The 19,324-nt window shown below is 45.5% G+C and overlaps 1 protein-coding gene across 1 annotated transcript in view; it reads left to right on the plus strand.

Moving 5' to 3' along the window:
* ELP2 (elongator acetyltransferase complex subunit 2) overlaps window positions 1-19,324 on the plus strand; it is a 184,798-nt gene that overhangs the window by 140,077 nt on the left and 25,397 nt on the right. The window contains exons 16-19 of the mRNA XM_077269687.1: window positions 5,468-5,525; window positions 6,717-6,789; window positions 7,009-7,201; window positions 7,977-8,098. Coding sequence (XP_077125802.1) covers window positions 5,468-5,525; window positions 6,717-6,789; window positions 7,009-7,201; window positions 7,977-8,098 — 446 coding nt within the window. The remainder of the gene's footprint in view (window positions 1-5,467; window positions 5,526-6,716; window positions 6,790-7,008; window positions 7,202-7,976; window positions 8,099-19,324) is intronic.

Genomic DNA, 19,324 nt, shown 5'->3' on the forward strand with positions numbered 1-19,324 from the left:
TAGCGCCTTTCTTCGTCAAATCGGTCAAGGGTTTAACCACACTGGAGAAGTTAGCAATGAAACGGCGGTAAAAATTAGCAAAGCCCAAAAATTTCTGAAGGCTCTTCACAGATGTGGGTTGAATCCAATCATGAATGGCCTGAACCTCAACCGGATCCATCTCTATAGATGAGGGAGAAAAAATAAAGCCCAAAAAAGAAACCTTCTGCACTCCAAAGAGACACTTAGACCCCTTCACAAACAAAGCATTATCACGAAGGATCTGAAATACCATCCTGACCTGTTTCACATGAGACTCCCAATCATCGGAAAAAATTAAAATGTCATCCAAATATACAATCATGAATTTATCAAGATAAGTCCGGAAGATGTCGTGCATGAAGGACTGAAAAACAGATGGAGCATTAGAGAGCCCGAATGGCATCACAAGGTATTCAAAATGGCCTTCGGGCATATTAAACGCAGTTTTCCATTCATCACCCTGCTTAATACGAACAAGATTATATGCCCCCCGAAGGTCAATCTTAGTAAACCAACTAGCCCCCTTAATCCTAGCAAATAAATCGGAAAGCAGAGGTAAAGGGTATTGAAACTTGACCGTGATCTTATTCAAGAGGCGATAATCAATACAGGGTCTCAAGGAGCCATCCTTCTTAGCAACAAAAAAAAAACCTGCTCCCAACGGTGAAGAAGATGGCCGAATATGTCCTTTCTCGAAAGACTCCTTAACATAACTCCGCATGGCGGTATGTTCAGGCACAGACAGGTTAAAAAGTCGGCCCTTAGGAAACTTACAGGCTGGAATCAAGTCAATCGCACAATCACAGTCCCTATGCGGTGGAAGGGAACTGGACTTGGGCTCATCGAATACATCCTGAAAATCAGACAAAAACTCTGGAATTTCAGAAGTGGAAGAAGAGGAGATTGACATCAAAGGAACATCATTATGAACCCCCTGACATCCCCAACTAGTCACAGACATAGACTTCCAATCCAACACAGGATTATGTGCCTGCAACCACGGAAAACCCAGCACGATAGCATCATGTAAATTATGCAACACCAGAAATCGACAATCTTCCTGATGGGCTGGCGCCATGCATATGGTCACCTGTGTCCAGAACTGGGGCTTATTTTTAGCCAAAGGTGTAGCATCAATGCCCCTTAAAGGAATAGGGTTCTGCAAAGACTGCAAGGGAAAACCACAACGCCTGGCAAACTCAAAGTCCATTAAGTTCAACGCGGCGCCTGAATCCACAAACGCCAAGACAGAAAATGATGATAATGAGCAGATCAAGGACGCAGATAATAAAAATTTAGGTTGTACAGTACTGATGGTAATTGAACTAGCGATCCACTTTGTACGCCTAGGACAGACTGAAATGACATGAGAAACATCGCCACAATAAAAACACAACCTATTCTGACGTCTGAATCCCTGTTGTTCCGTTCTAGACAGAATCCTATCACACTGCATTGACTCAGGCATCTGCTCTGAGGACAACGCCACAGCGCGCACAGTTCTGCGCTCCCGCAAACGCCGATCAATTTGAATGGCCAGAGACATAGAATCACTCAGACCGAAAGGCGTGGGAAACCCCACCATAACATCTTTAATGGATTCAGAAAGACCCTCTCTAAAAATTGCCGCCAAAGCATCATCATTCCATTTAGTCAACACAGGCCATTTTCTAAATTTCTGAAAATACAATTCTGCCGCTTCTTGACCCTGAGACAGGACCAACAAGGTCTTCTCCGCTTGATCCACAGAATTTGGTTCATCATATAATAATCCTAAAGCCTGAAAAAAGGCGTCTACATTAAGCAAGGCCGGATTCCCAGATTCCAGGGAAAATGCCCAATCCTGAGGATCACCACGCAGCAGGGAGATGACAATTTTAACCTTCTGAATGGAATCACCAGAGGATCGAGGTCTCAGAGCAAAAAACAGTTTACAGTTGTTTTTAAAACTCAAAAATTTGGACCTGTCCCCAAAAAACAAATCAGGAGTAGGAATCTTAGGCTCTAAAAGCGGAGTCTGAACAATATAATCAGAAATACCCTGTACCCTAGCAGCAAGCTGGTCTACACGAGAAGCTAATCCCTGAACATCCATGCTAGCACAAGACTCCTCAGCCACCCAGAGAAAAAGAGGGAAGAAAAGACAAAGCAGGCTACAGAAAAAAAAATGGCTCTTTCTTCCCTTCTTCTGAGATGCATTTAACTCATTGTTGGCCAGTTGTACTGTTATGATCCGGTGACCTTGGAGCCGCATGAGACTTTCTCAGGAGTAGGTGGAACCTGTACTGACCGCAAACCCTAAACTGTCACCGCAACTAGAAGTAGCCGTGGGGTGTACCTAACACATCCTAGACACCTCGACACAGCCAGAGGACTAAATACCCCTATAGATGGAAATGGGAATTCTATCTTGCCTCAGAGCAGAACCCCAAAGGATAGGCAGACCCCCACAAATATTGACTGTGAGTATTAGAGGAAAGACACACGCAGGCAGAAATCAGGATTTAGCAAAAGAGGCCACACTAGCTAAATAGGAAAGGATAGGACAGAATACTAAGCGGTCAGTATTAAAACCCTAAAAATATCCACAGCAGATAATACAAAAATTCCACCATCTAACTAAAGACATGGAATGTATATCTGCATCTCCTGAGAATCCAACTAGACTGAAATATCCAAACACAGTCTAAGCTAGACAAGAAAAAACATTGAATAGTACTGAATTGTAAAGCACACAGCATGTGTGCTGTAAAAACAAAATCAGAAGTTATCTTTGCTGATTTGGCAGCAGGGCAGGAGGAACCAGACAGAGATGCAAAACCTCCCAGAACAATGGACAACTGGCAAGGGCTAATGAATCCTGCACACCTAAATATCCCAGTCAGAGCTGCAATCAGCAGGGACACCTGCCCAGGATTGCAACCCAGGGACAACTGCATTACTACCAACAACCACCGGAGGGAACCCAAGAGCAGAATTCACAACAATGTGCGGATTTTACTTTTGAGGCAAATCGGTTGGCAGTCATCGTTCAAGACAAGGAGGAAGAAAGAATGCGCATCCTGCGGCAGCAGTGGAAGAGAAGGCTGTGGATCCATCCCATCACAGCCCAACGCATGACCCGTGGTGTTTATTCCACACTGTACATTGAATTGAGGGAAAACCCTGAGAAATTCTTCAACTGTGTGAGAATGAAAGCGGATAATTTTGAAATTTTATTGGGCCATGTGGAAGACTCTATACGGAGACGAGACACCCAGATGCGCTTCTCCATATCACCAGCGGAGCGTCTCATGGTGACTATTCGGTAAGTTATTTTTTTTTTTAAATGATTCTCATTCATCAGACTTTTAACTGTAATGACCTCTCCCTGGAACCACCGGTCCACCATTACCATTTGTTTGCCTTGGAGATGATGCCTTCCAGCTTTCCCCACACTTGCTTAAACCCTTTGGAAGTAGTGGACTGACCCAGAGGAAGAAAATTTTTAATTACCGCTTATCCAGAGCACGAAGAGTAGTGGAATGTGCTTATGGCATCCTAACTGCTAAATGGAGAGTCCTACTAACTGCAATTAAACTGCAGACTGAAACTGTCGATGATGTGGTGAAGGCTTGCGTGGTACTTCACATTTTTGTTTTATCAAAAGAACATGTTTCCCTGGAGGATAATGTGTCAGAAAGCACCTTGCGGGATTACCACAACACAACTTTTCGCAGTCCAGTAGCAGTCTCCAGAATGCGGGACAATTTTGCACACACACGGTCGGGCACACACATGTCACAGCACAGCCAATCAAAATACCAGCACAGTATGAAAATTAAAAATATGCAAGGCGGGCGGTCGGGCACACACATCACACAGCATTTCTACATAAACACATGTCACAGCACAGCCATTCAAAATACCAGCACAGTATGAAAAATAAAAACATGCAAGGCGGGCACACACACACATACACACGCTCAATAGCAGTACTCACATAGCAGTCTCTGGCAGGGTCTTGATGGCTGCTAGCAGGGTCTGTCTTGCTGGCAGGATCTCTGTTGCTGGCAGGATCTGTCTCTCTTGCTGGCAGGATCTCTCTTGCTGGCAGGATCTGTCTCTCTGGCAGGATCTCTCTTGCTGTCAGGGTCTCTTGCTGGCAGGGTCTGTCTCTCTTGCTGGCAGGGTCTGTCTCTCTTGCTGGCAGGGTCTGTCTCTCTTGCTGGCAGGGTCTGTCTCTCTTGCTGGCAGGGTCTGTGTTCTCTCTTGATGGCACATTGAGGAATGAGGCCCACCTGTCCTGTTTATATAGTTTTGGGGTTGTCTGGGCAAAGTATCTACTTTTTGGAGCATGCTCAGTTGAAAAAAACGGATTTGGGCGGCGGATCCGCCAAATGACGGATCACGACGGATCCGTCGCCCATAGGCGCCCATTCTATGAAATGGCAGTCGCGACGGATCGGTCGCGGACCGCCAATTAGGCGTAGACAAAAAACGTTACAATGTCCGTCAATATCTAGACAACGTCCGCGAAATTTTGACGCATGGCGGATGGAACGGACGACCATCCGCCGCAATCCGTCGCTAATACAAGTCTATGGGAAAATAGCGGATCCGCCAAAGAAAAATGACGGATCCGCTATTTTTAGGAAAATGGCGGTTTTAGACTGACGCCAAACAACTGAAGTGTGAAAGAGGCCTTAGGTGACTACAAGAGGGTGGAGAAACCTTATCAAGCACTATTGCTGCTGTGGCTTTTGAACAGGGCAGACACTGCATCCAGAGCCAGTGAAGACCTCCGGAGCAGTCGGCTCTGGATCCATATGGATGTTGTATGTTTTGCTCTTGTTACAATTGAGACAACAGGACCGATTGGCAATAAAGGCATTCATTTGTTGTGAAAAAGAAGAAAAAAAACAGCTCACCTGTAGCGGCATGTGGTGTGCAGAAGCACGGAACCCGTGTAGTCTCACATGCAATCAATAGAGAGAAAAGGAAAATTGATCCAGCTTCTGATAAAAGTCCAAAATGTATTAAGTTGTATGAAAAAAGGTCATGGCAGAAGATTGTACACACAGAGGCATGTGTAGCAACACGTTTCAAACACTCAACGGTGTTCTTTCTCAAAGCTGAGAAATTTTGGACTTTTATCAGAAGCTGGATCAATTTTCCTTTTCTTTCTATTCATTTGTTGTGACATGAACTCTGACTACACTTTACAGTAATTACTGAAATCAAAATGTTGTAAAAGAGAAGAAATTAAAATTGATGTTAGTATTTTGCATAACTTTTTATTTTACAATCGAGAAGGATTGAAGCATAGTTTTATCATTGTGATATCTGATAGTATTCTTTTAGATTGATTACATTTCTGTGTAAATATTCCACTAATGCCAACAAAAGTGTAAGTCCACTTCTTGCTCAATATAACATTAGTAAATAGAATCTGTTTTTTTTGCAGAGCCCCCAACAGAAGATCACTTGTTGCAGAACACACTGTGGCCTGAGGTTCAAAAGTTGTAAGTTTTTGGGGTCAGATATTGTTTTTCAGCTATATAGTTTGCTATCGTTCTCTACAGAGTGTGTTCTTTATAAATCACTACTCTTCTCACAATATGGCCTTATGTTAAAGAGAACCTGTCAGCTCGATTGTGTAGTGTAAAATAAAGACATGGATGTAATGGTGCTGTAATACTAATTACATTGATACCTGGGGTGAAGAAATCGTCTTTGTATTTCGATGCACAAGGTCTGAACTGTGCACTTAGTCTTCTCCTCCCTGTCTGCGGTTTCCTGGTCGCTCAGCCTGCCTCCGGTCTGTGAATGACCAGCCTCCCCTGTTAGAAATCTCAGCAGTGACCAGTGATTAAAGAAGAACCACAAAGTGGATTTCTTCACCAAAGATATCAATGTAATCTGTATTACAGCGCCATTAAAGCCATGTCTTTAATTTTTAAGAAAACCTGCCAGCACGATTCTGTAATGTAAAGTAAAGAGGTTTGTCAGGACTTTTTACAAAGTTACCAGAATAAAGAGACCTTTATAAAATCAAGAAATAATTGTTACTGACTACTCCAGAGTCCACCTCTCTGGAAGTCTCTAACAGGGCCAGATGTGATGGCATCTCCTTCAGTCATCTGAAAGCGACCACTGATTGGCTGCTCGATCAAGTGACTGATGGACGGGATATCACCACTTGTAGTCATGGGCGTAGAGTAAGTGACAGTAATTTCTTTATTTCATAAATATCCCTTGACTTGTCTTTTAAAAAATCCTGTTGACACGGGACTGAAATCTGAGAAATGAGGGGGAGATGTACCAAGCTAAATATGCAAGGATTCTGCCCCAATTTGTGCCAAAAAACCTGTTTTTTTGTGACTTGCATTATATTTTAGTGTGTTTGATGCTTTCTACACTTTGGCTGACCAAGGGGTGAGGTTTTGCTGAAAATGAACATTGCTTCATTGAAAGGCACGTGGTCTAGTATGCCGCCCTATTTGCTGAAAAATGCCCCCAAATTGTGGCTCATAGTAAGCCAAATAGGGTCTGGTGTAAGCTTTAACTGGACAGTCTAAAGATGCGCCAGTTTATTGAACCGGGTGAACCACTATGATAAAAACTGGCGCATTTTAATACTCTTAAGAATTAGACAGTGTTAATTAATCAGCCCCCAATTTTTTCTTAATTTGTTCTTTGTTTTCACTTTCTAGGTATGGACACGGCTATGAAATTTTTGCTGTAGCATGTAACAATGCTAGAACAATCATTGCTTCTGCATGTAAGGTAATAGGAGAAATAAGCATAGCGTGCTGATGGGGCCGCTCACCTCCCCATGTATAAGTTATGCCTACATGTTTCCCATTTGTAAATTTTATGTCTCATTATAAGAAGATATTTCCAATTCTGCTGATACTTTGTGCTGTGAGCACTTAATTTGTTCGGATCGCGCAGGCTGGCACAGGTTTGACCCACTTTAATTTTTTTTTCTTTACCCCTATTTAGGCTTCCAAAAAAGAACATGCAGCAATTATTCTGTGGAGTACCACTAGCTGGAAGCAGATCCAGACCTTGTCGTTTCACAACCTGACTGTTACTCAGATGGCATTTTCTCCCAATGACAAATTCCTGTTAGCAGTTTCCAGAGATAGAAATTGGTCCCTGTGGAGGAAGCAGGAGGAAATTCCCACAGAGTCAGGTACCTAGTAGCAGATGGGCTTTTGTGTGCACTGCTAATTGGTTATCTGGCCTGAAAAAAATGTAACGTGGCAGTGGCACATAAGTATATTTTATTACTGTACTACTTCCAACCCGAGGTCCCCAATTCAGTAAACTTAGTGTAATAAATATTCTTAGTAATCCTATATATGTGTAATGTTCCTCCACCAAAATAATCACTTTCTATGTCCAAAGATTGTTAATTGGTCATGGACACCATAGTAACATGTAAATAGTCATGCTACAAAGGTGTACACATAACCTCAGCCTGAAGGTTGAGAAGGAGCCATTATATTCGAGTCTGTTTTCCCATTGCCCAGCAGGCACGAACAGCAGAATACTGGCACTATGTTCAGATGACTTGACTGGTTATAGAGGATGCCACAATGCCCAACAACTTGTTTTTGACTTTTGACTTTTATACACCACCATTCTGGGACAGCACTTTTTTAAAAATTGGCCTTGCTCGGATTTGGCATGGCAAAGCATATCTAACAAAATGATCCTAATTTATACCACAAAAGTAGTATATAGTAATATAAACATACACGTAATTTCTGGTGGGGGCAAGCGACAGATGACAGATGTGCCAAATTTAGCTAGGAGGTGATTGCTTCTTAATAAATTTGACACATCTTACTCCTCCAGTAAGACATGCAAAACACCAGTCTTTATGATCCGGGCCTTCATTTTCACTAGAGTTTCAACAAAATTGTGTTGTAACTTTTATCTCTTTTTTTTTTTCCCTTAAACAGCACTCCAGTTCAGATTGTATGCAAACACTGACAAGAGTACATCTGTCCATTCTCGAATCATTTGGTCGTGTGACTGGACTCCAGACAGCAAATTCTTTGTAACAGGAAGCAGAGACAAAAAGGTGTGTGGATAGGGTAAATTGGATCACAGCACATTATTTTACTCCTTGTCCATCTATTACCAGGGCTGTGGAGTCGGTAAGCCAAACCTCCGACGCCAACTCCTCAATTTCCCTGAACTCCAACCCCACAGCCCTGCCGCACTACTGAACAGGTACATGAAGTGCAGCACAGATTCATCTCAACTAAAAGCCCACTTCTTTACATCAGGTATAGACAGACGTTTATAGGACATTTCATAACTTTCCCAAATTATTATGAAAACATTTACAGCACATCCTGCACTGAACTACTGAACCCAATTTATTATATATTTTAGCATCGGAAAGTGAAATAGAAAAAGGCTGCAGTCATCATAGCTTTAAAGGGAACCTGTCAGCAGGAATTTTGCACAGTAACCTACAGACAGTGTCAGGTCGGCGCCGTTATACTGATTAAAATGATACCTTGGTTGATGAAATCCGTCTTGTGGTTGTGGTTTAATCTTTATTTTCAGTTTTGAGTTAATGTTATGCTCATTCTCCGGGGCGACCTGTGGGGGGTCTTCATGTGGTGCTTTGATTAGTTACTCATAATGCAGACTGCTGACTGGTCACTGATCACTCACTGACCTGCCGCATAGTTTGCATAATGAATATATGTACATACTGAAAAAAAAAAAACCTTCTGCAGGCAGGTGCCAGCCACGCGCTGCAGCATAGATGCATGTTTAGTGTGCTGTTAATAAATGTGCTTTGTTTTTCTGAGGAGTATAAAAAAAATCAATTATAAAATGGCTCCCTCCGCTCCTGCACAGTAGCAGCTATCGGTGTATATAAAGGTGATTTGATTGCTGCTGTTGCGCAGGCGGCGACATCTTGCTAGAGATGAAAAAAAAAGTCATCCTACAAGATGGCAGCGCCTGCGCAGTAGCAGCTATCGGCAATCACCAGTAGCTGCTACTGCACAGGCATGGGCGGCGCTATCTTGGAGGAGGACTTTAACTAGATTTACTAGATTTAACTATAAAACTGTCCTACTAGTTAAACAGAGGGGACAGTTTTAGAAGTCAGGTCATTCTGGACACAGCAATGCCAAATATGTGTACCTTTTTTTTTCCATACTTATACACATATATCTATTTATGAGTACAATAGCTTTTGATTTTTTTTAATATATATATATATGTGTGTGTGTGTGTGTATATATATATATATATATATATATATATATATATATATATATATATATATATATATATATATATAATATATATATATATATATATATATAATTTTTTTCAATAATTTAACCCCTTCATGACCTTGGGATTTTCAGTTTTTCCGTATTAGTTTTTCAGTCCCCTCCTTCCCAGAGCCATAACTTTTTCTCTATCGCCTCATTGGGGGGGACACAGGAACCATGGGTGTATGCTGCTGCCACTAGGAGGCTGCCACTATGCACAAAAAAAGTTAGCTCCTCCTCTGCAGTGTACACCCCACCAACTGGCATTATGTACTTCAGTTTCGCTTAGTGTCGGTAGGAGGTGGACACTGGTCTTTCATAAGACCCATTTCTACCTCAATGTGCGTCGTTTTGTTTCAGGATTTCCGGAGGGATACAGTGTGAACAGTCTCAACTGTAATCCCACAATACGGACTATGAGTACGGCGTGTACTGCCACCCCGTATGCTCATAGATCCGACAGCAGGACCAAGACCCTAGCACACAAGCGTGCTTAGAAGACCGGTCCTAGCTCCGTCCCCTACCCACTCGCCCACCAGAGCCTGTCGGTTGCGGAGAAGATGACATCCATCACAGCTGCCTGGACGACTCATTCCTCTTAATGTTAATAATGGTGTGGGATGTTTGAGGTGAGTATTTCCCATCCCATCCCAGATTGGCATTCAAAGGGGGGCACAGATGTAGTGGCCCTTTTCAGCGGCAATTAAGGGATAAGGGGTGAGAGTTCTTTCCCAGGATACCTGGCTCCTCGTTGCTTGCAGGCAACTGCATGGGGCAGGGATCGTCGCTGTATTCGTGCGGCGGCCTTGCAGGCAGCCACGCTTATTCCTTCCTCGGCGGCTGCGGCCGCTCTGCCTCCTGTTGCGGTGCGGCGGCCCTCGCAGGCAGCCGCGCTCCTCATTTTCCCGGCGGCCGCACTGTGTTCTGTCCCGGCGCGGCAACCTTGGCAGGCTTCTGCGCTGCTTCTTATTCTGGCGGCCGCAGTGCTCCGGCACCGCAGTTTTCTCCGGCGGTCGCCGGCCTCTAATTTAGGCCCCGGCTTCTGCCCATGCCTACTTCCGGCACCGTGACTCCGCCCACTTCCTTTTCTTTCAGGCGGGCTTTTTCTCCTGCCCTTCTGCCAATAGCCCCGCCCACCGGCACCATCTTGGTGCTCCACAGGCGGTTTATCTCCGCCCACTACTCCCTGCGCCGCTGCAGGAAGCATTTCGGCGCCACAAACGCCTTACTCCGCCCATCCCAAGAGCGCAAATCCTGGCTTCCTCATCCCCCTTGCAATCACCATCTCCCAGCGGTTTCTGTCAGCCCACAAGAGCTCCGGATACAAGGGTGCCCCTGACTGCCGTCCCCGAGGAGCATCTTCCAAGTCGTGCAGAGTACACCGATTCGTCTGCCGTGAGTAGCTCTGCACTGCAGACTTAACACTCTCCTCTGCCCTTCTGTCCCCTGGCATTTATTAGGGCCCGTTTTATCATGTCTATTTCTAAGGGAGGTCGCTCTCGTCCTCCTACTTCTTCCTCTATTTCCTCTGCCCTAGTCAAACACTTTGTGTGTTTGTCTTGTAACTGCAAGCTTCCCTCAGGTCAGTCCTCTCCCCTCTGTCAGGCCTGCAGCCCAGGATCCCCCTGCTGCTCTGCTTGAGAGTGAAGCCCCCACCCCAGGCTGGGTTTCCTCTCTGTCACAATCGGTAGCGGACTTAACACGGGTGTCCCAGACCCTTGTGTCCGTGCTCGATTGGTTACCCCTGCAGACCTCCGCAGTAGCCAGCGGGTCGCAGGGCGCCCTGTCTGAGCCTTCCACTATAGGCCGCAATAGATCCAGACAGGAGGGCCGGTCTGAGTCCTCTTCCCGTTCCATCTTACCTCACGGTCCTTCTCTGCGGTCGACTTCTCCCCGCTCCTCCTCCCCTGAGTCAGGCGAGGCGTTCTCTGATGCTTCTTCAAAGAATAAATGGGAGCTGGACTCGAACCAAATTGCTAGCATGAGGGATACGGTTCAAATACTCATTGGAGTGATCAATTAAACCTGTGGCATCAAAGAGTCCTCTACGGTACCCGCAGATCAGGCGGTTTCATTTAGACTGTCTAAACCACCTCCCAAAGTTTTCGCTCCTAATCCTGAATTCGATGAGCTTCTGTCTAGAGAAAGAGAGAATCCGACCAGACGCTTTCAAAGAGGAAAGCGCCTCATATCCTTTTCCTCCGGATCTCATCGCCAACTGGACTTCTTCCCCTTCTGTGGATCCCCCAGTTTCTAGACTTTCCACCAACACAGTTCTCCCTCTGCCTGGAGAGGCGTCTCTGAAAGATTCCAATGACAGGATCATTGAATCCTTCGCAAAGTCTGCTTTCGAAGCGGCCGCGTCTTCTCTATGCCCGGCCTGAATAGGCCAATCAACTCCATCACGGCATTCAGGTGAGAGCCCCACCAGAACAGCTGGCGGAACTCGCCATCCAGATTTCTCACGCTGGGGAATATTTGGTTTCCGCCTCCCTGGACGCCGCATCTTATGCTGCTCAGGTGTCCAGTAATGTTATGGCCATACGTCGCACTGTTTGGCTCAAGGCCTGGCAGGCGGATCTGTCATCAGAAAAGTCCCTTACCAGCCTGCCCTTTCAAGGTTTACGTCTTTTTGGTTCCAAGTTGGACCAAATTATTAAGGACGCCATCGGGGGCACAAGTTCCCTTCTCCCCCAGTCCAAACCTCACCGGCCTCCCCCTAGGCGGCAATTTCGGTCTTTTCTGCCCTTTCGCCGCTTCGCGGCCTCAGATTCCTTTTCCCAACAGCAGAGGCCACAGGCCCGTCAAGAGAAGAAGGTATCCTTCAGAAGGTATCCTTCAGACCCAATCCTTCAGACCCAATCCTTCTTGGCATCCCCGCTTCTCCCAAGGTAGATTCTCCAGGTCTAGGACTGGACGATCCACCTCGGCATGACTCACGACTAGACCCCAGCCCACTTCCCAGGCTGGGCGACCATCTTCTCTTCTTCAGGGACGTCTGGATCTCCTCAGTAGAGGACGCATGGGTCAGGGAAGTTGTATCCTCAGGATACAAAATAGAATTCATTTCACGGCCCTGGGATCGTTTCTTCGAATCCAGACCTCCAAGAGACCCCGCTCTAGTCCCGGGTTTCTTTACAGCCATCGCTTCCCTCCTAAATTCGGGGTAATCGTTCCCATCCCAGAGAGAGAACGGTTCACAGGATTCTATTCGAATCTTTTCGTGGTACCGAAAAAAGACAGCAAAGTTCGTCCCATTCTGGACCTCAAGTTGCTGAGCAAGAGGGTTCATCTGAGATACTTCAGGATGGAATCCCTTCATTCAGTAATTGCTTCCATGGAGGCTCAGGAATTTCTGTGTTCCATAAACATCCAGGACGCCTATCTCCATGTCCCTATATTCCCGGGACATCACAGATTCCTGCGTCTTGCGGTACATCAGGAGCATTTTCAGTTCTTCGCCCTGTTGTTCGGTCTCGCAACCGCTCCCAGGGTTTTCACGAAGATCATGGCAGCGCTGATAGCCATCTTGAGGGTCAGGGGCCTGGTACTTTTTCCGTACCTCGACGACATCCTCATCAAGGCTCCGTCCTTTTCCTATCTCCATGTCCCTATATTCCCGGGACATCACAGATTCCTGCGTCTTGCAGTACATCGGGAGCATTTTCAGTTCTTCGCCATGTCGTTAGGTCTCACAACCACTCCCAGGGTTTTCACGAAGATCATGGCAGCGCTGATAGACATCTTGAGGGTCAGTTGCCTGGTACTTTTTCCGTACCTCGACGACATCCTCATCAAGGCTCCGTCCTTTTCTCAGGCTCACGAAAGTCTGTCCATTGTCCTCGACACTCTAGTCCGTTTCGGGTGGCTTGTTAACAAGAAGAAGTCCTGCCTTGTTCCTTCTCAGCGCCTCGTTTTTCTGGGCATGCTCTTCGACACTCGTCAGACCAGAGTCTTCCTTCCCGAAGACAAGAGATCCATCCTTCGTCGGGAAGTTCGCTTGCTCCAGGGTCCTCGGCTTCCCTCCTTCCGATCGGCCATGAAGGTTCTGGAGAGGATGGTTGCAACATTGGAAGCGATTCCCTTCGCCCAATTTCACTCAAGACCTCTTCAGCAGGCTATTCTATCACAGTGGGACAGGTCTGTCTTCTCTCTGGATCGTCCGATTCGGCTTTCTCCCCGGATCAAACGGTCCATCAACTGGTGGCTGACGTCACCTCTCATCTCCCAGGGCAGGTTCTTCCTTCCAGTTCACTGGCAGGTGGTGATGATGGACGCCAGCCTGCTCGGCTGGGGTGCGGTGTTTCGTCACCTGACTGTTCAGGGTCGTTGGTCGGCGCAGGAGTCATCTCTGACGATCAATGTCCTCGAGATTCCAGCCATCTTTCTGTCTATTCTTCACTGGGAAAGGATTCTCAGGGGTCTGCCAATTCGAATCCAGATGGCCAATGTGTCAACCACCGGGGGGGACTTGGAGTTCTCGGCCGAGGTATCCAAGATCCTCCTTTGGGCAGAGGCAACAGTCCCTGTGATATCCGCGGTGCATATCCCCGGCGTGGACAATTAGGCTGCCGAGTTCCTCAGCCCCGAGGGCCTCGCGGCAGGGGAATGGTCCTTGCATCAGGAGGTCTTCCATCAGCTTTGTCTTCGATGGGGGACTCCGGATGTGGACCTCATGGCGTCCTGTATCAACAGGAAGGTCCCTCAGTTTGTCTCCAGGTCCCACGATCCTCTCACAGTGGGTGTCGATGCTCTGGCCATTCCTCGGTCGCAGTTCATGCTCCCCTATCTGTTTCCACCCCTGCCCTTGCTTCCCAAGCTGTTGAAAAAGATCAAGGCGGAAGGGGTGCTGGTCATTCTGATCGCCCCAGATTGGCCCAGGAGATCTTGGTTTGCAGAGATCGTCAATCTTCTCGCGGACGCTCCCTGGCGGCTTCCAGACAGACCCGATCTGCTGTCTCAGGGTCCGATCTGCCACCCGAATTCTCAGTCACTCAGTTTAACGGCGTGGCTGTTGAGACCGCAGTTCTAAGAACATCTGGCCTTTCGGATCGAGTGATTCACACTATGATCCAGGCTAGGAAGCCTTCGTCTTCCAGGATCTACTATTGTACCTGGAAGATACACAAGAACCAAAAGAGAGAAACATAGTTCCGAATAAAAACCAAATAATTTATTCAATAAATACAATTTTACTTGTGACATATATAAATATACAATTTTACATAAAGACAAAAGTGGATAGATATAACTTCACGGGTGTAACACCCAAGGCCAGCAAATGTATGTGGATGGGAGGGCCAGGCAAAATAGTCTCCCTTTAACCCCAGACCGTTATCCACATTGGTAAAAACATACACCGCTAAATAGGATGATAACAGATATCAATCTTGTAAAGTGCTCCAAGAGGAGGGAGAAGTAGTAACAAACGCAAGCTTACATCATCTCCCCAAAGGGAAAAGAAATCAAAAAACTCTTTGGAGGTAATTAATTTATCCACACACACTATCTCTCCAATTCAGAAAGAGGTTCTGGAGTTGGGTTTGTCCTTTGCACCATGTAATAACTTTGATTTTTTCACAGTCTTAAAAGACCTCCATTTATTTTCGAGAAAACTGATCCTCAAAAAACTCCACTTCCGGAAGCCAGCTGAGGGAGAACTGAATAGCACATTGGATCTAGAAATAATTAAGACCCTGGAGGAACTGGATACGGAGTCGGAACCATGTTTTACAGGTATCTCTCCGCCACTTATATCATCCAGATCTACCACTTTCCCCCCCCTGTCTATCTGTCCACAGATAGAGATCTTCACAAAATTGGTAGCGAATGATCTCAAAACATTGAATAATTATAAAAAGAAAGATAATTTAACGTGGACACAGAGAAAAGCCCTAGAGGAGCTGAGGGCACTCGAAGGGGTAGTCATAAAACCGGCAGACAAGGTGGGGAATGTGGTCATCTGGCCGGTGGAGAAATACGAGAGAGAGGTATTTCGACAACTACGTGATAGAGATACATATCTGCTCCTCTCTGAAAATCCCTTACAGTTATATAATGAGAAGCTGAGTAATATCTTGGAAATTGCATACGAGAGAGGGATTATTACAAAAAAGACCATGAATGGTCTGTTGGTGAAGTTTCCGGTGGTTCCTACCTTTTATATTCTTCCTAAAGTGCACAAGGACTCGGTGAATCCGCCAGGGCGTCCGATTGTCTCTGGCATAGGAGGGCTGTGTGATCCCGTGTGTAAATTTCTTGATTACTACCTTAAACCACAGGTTGAAACGCTGCCCTCCTATGTCAGGGACACTACTGACGTCCTGAAACGCATTGACGGTATACATCTAGAAGAAGACATGCTGCTGGTCACCGCGGACATCGAGTCCTTGTATACTAGTATATGTCACAAAGATGGATTAAGGGCTGCTCAATTCTTTTTAGAGTCAAGTAACCTTGACGCTGATGTTAGGGGCCTGGTGTTGGAGTTGTTGCAGTTCATCCTAACGCACAATTTCTTTACATTCAAGGATCGGTTCTACCTGCAATGTAGGGGTACCGCGATGGGGGCGGCGTGTGCGCCTTCTTACGCAAATTTGTTTTTGGGGTTCTGGGAAAGGACTATTTTCCCGGATGGCGCACACGCCGCCTCCCAGATCCTTGGATGGTATCGTTATATAGACGATGTATTGTTTATATGGCAGGGTTCAGCTGACGAGCTTAGGTCATTCATGTCGGATTTGAACTGCAATGACTTCAACATCAGGCTCACATATACTTATCATCAGGAGGAGATCTCCTTTCTTGATATACTGATTAAAAAACAAAATAATGGTTCATTACAAACAGATGTGTTCAGAAAGGAGACCTCGGTCAACTCATTGTTGCACGCAAGTTCTGCACATTCTAGGTCCACAATACAAGCAGTACCCACTGGGCAATTTCTTCGCATGAGAAGAATTTGCTCTTCTGACCCATTATTTGAAGATCGGGCCAGAGACCTAGGAAATAGGTTTAGAGAGAGGGGCTATAGTAACAGATGTGTGAAGAAAGGCTACTCTAGAGCTAAAGCAGCAACAAGAAATGAGCTTCTGATGTCGAAGAAAGGGAATAGAAGTAAAGATACCCCTATTAGATTTATTTCAACTAATAACCACCAATGGGATAACATCCGTAAAATCCTACAGAAGCACTGGTCTGTCTTAAAGACAGAACCAACGGTGGCTAAATTTATATCAGACTTTCCACTGATGACACCTAGAAAGAGCAAAAATTTAAAAGATCATCTTGTGAGTAGCCACTATGTGGCCAAGACTCAAAGTTTGTTTAAATCTGTTGGTCAGAAAAGAGGATCTTATCCCTGTGGTGATTGTTTGGGATGTAAGAATCTGGTCCGTACGACTTCCTTTTACTCGGCAGACAGATCACGCTGCTTTAAAATATTAGATTACATCTCTTGTAGTACCACACATGTGGTCTACTGTGCGAAATGTCCATGTGGCTTACTGTATGTGGGCCTTACCTCACGTGAGTTGAGGGTGAGTACCGAGAACACGTCAGGGACATAATGGCCGCAAAAGATGCGGTGGATGTTAGTACTCTAAAAACTATTCCCCGCCATTTTCATATATATCATAAATGTAATCCGGCTGGATTTCAGATGTGAGGTATAGATAGAATACGTTTGGGGATTAGAGGAGGAGATTCAAAAAGGCTTTTGGCGCAACGGGAATGCCGTTGGATAACGGTGCTGGGGACCATGGCACCAGCAGGATTAAATGAGTACATTAGTTTTGTTCCTTTCTTATAGTATTCTGATGTCTCTGGATTTATTTTTAACTCTGTTCATTGTGTGTTTTTTTGATGTTTTGTTGTTTCAGTGTTATACGTATGTCTGAATGTTCATGAATTCCTTGCTTAAATTATGGGCTCTCTGGGTCTCTGGGAGGAACGAACATGAGAGGATTGATCCAACGTTTCCCTGGTGCGAACATCAAACAAGCCTTGGAATTTACCGAACCATTAAAATAATATATATTATATATTTTTTTCACTATATTTGTTGTATCACGTTATTAACATATATTATTGAGGTATATTTATATTAATTTTGGTGTCACTTTGTGGTTGTCACACATTTTTACGTTTTTATGTGCACAATTTTTGTTTTTGATATTGTCATGTGTTGTATATATTTTTAGCACGTTTATTCAACATATTTTCCAATTATATTATCACCTGAGGATTTGGTATTTTTCCTGTAGGCTTGTAATGATCCAGGGCTCTCTAGGGAGTAGATGGATACGGGTAGTTGGTCTGTGATTTTATGTCAGTCATTTCGGTAATAAGAGTAGTAGTATTCCATAGAGCCATGTATACATAGAAGGATCCCAGCATAATCTCGTTCCCCCACTAAAGATGGTGCGCCGCTCTCCTCTCCAGGAGTTAAAATGGTGATTGATTCTGATGCGCATGCCCCGAGTGCATCACCTAGGCGACGCGTTGTTGTAAGGCCTCTGATACTTCCGGTAACGCCGACTAATGACGTCACGCGGGATTTCCCGCTCGGCGTTGCCGGATTTGAGAGCCGGAAGCATCGCGTTTGCGGTGAGGAGACGCTCGGCGCATGCGCCGCATGAATGTAATGGCCCAGATTGATGCCCCTATTTAAAGCACGCCAGTAACACACAGTGATTTACAGCCCCCCGAGGAAGCCGACGCGAAACGCGCGTTGGGGCTTTATCACTCAGGGTCCAGCGTGGAGATTCATGGGTGAGTTTGCCTGGCATTACCCCACTAGCGGTTTACTTGTCCCCCCTGAATTAATGACCTGTTATAGGATTTATGGTATGGCGTAGCCGCTGTTTTTTGGATACAATAGACACTTTAGTTATATGGACGTTGTCTGTGTACATAGCACTTTACAAGATTGATATCTGTTATCATCCTATTTAGCGGTGTATGTTTTTACCAATGTGGATAACGGTCTGGGGTTAAAGGGAGACTATTTTGCCTGGCCCTCCCATCCACATACATTTGCTGGCCTTGGGTGTTACACCCGTGAAGTTATATCTATCCACTTTTGTCTTTATGTAAAATTGTATATTTATATATGTCACAAGTAAAATTGTATTTATTGAATAAATTATTTGGTTTTTATTCGGAACTATGTTTCTCTCTTTTGGTTCTTGTGTATCTATGAGTATTTTGAGAGTGTTCTGAGCCAAATATGGTACCCCTATGATGACTGTGGTGGGGGATTGAGAATTAGAGTAATGTTGACTGTTCTGAAATTAGTGTTGCTTATTGTACCTGGAAGGCTTACTTCCGTTGGTGCGAGTCCAACCACGTTTCACCTATGTCCTTTTCCCTTCCTTCCATTTTGGCCTTCCTTCAGGCAGGACTGGATACTGGCCTTGACCTTAGTTCCCTAAAGGGCCAGGTTTCTGCGCTCTCCATTCTCTTCCAGAAGATGTTCTCTTCTCGGCCACAGGTCAAGACCTTCCTTCAGGGAGTAGCCCATGCTGTCCCTCCGTACAGGGATCCTGTGGATTCATGGGATCTTAATCTTGTGGTGGAGGTTCTAAGGGTTCCCCCTTTGAGCCTCCCAGGGAGGTCTCTCTTGTCAGTTCTATCCTGGAAGGTGGCTTTTCTTGTGGCCATCACCTCTATCCGTCCTGTTTCCAAGTTGGCGGCCCTTTCTTGCCGACCTCCTTTCCTGGTTATCCACCAGGACAAGGTGGTCCTGAGGCCTCTGCCTTCCTTCCTTCCTAAGGTGGTTTCCACCTTCCACCTCAACAAGGACATCGTTCTACCTTCCTTTTGTCCAGCTCCGACTCATCCTCTGGAGCGATCGTTGAACAAGCTGGACCTCGTCAGGTCGGTGAGAATCGCCTGTCTAGAACGGCCTCTTTCCGGAAGACGGATTCTCTTTTCGTCATTCCTTATGGCACGCGTAGAGGCCTGCTGGCTTCCAAGGCGACTATTGCTCGCTGGATCAGAAC

This window comes from Ranitomeya variabilis, chromosome 6 (genome assembly GCF_051348905.1).
Source record: "Ranitomeya variabilis isolate aRanVar5 chromosome 6, aRanVar5.hap1, whole genome shotgun sequence".
Taxonomy (NCBI): domain Eukaryota; kingdom Metazoa; phylum Chordata; class Amphibia; order Anura; family Dendrobatidae; genus Ranitomeya; species Ranitomeya variabilis.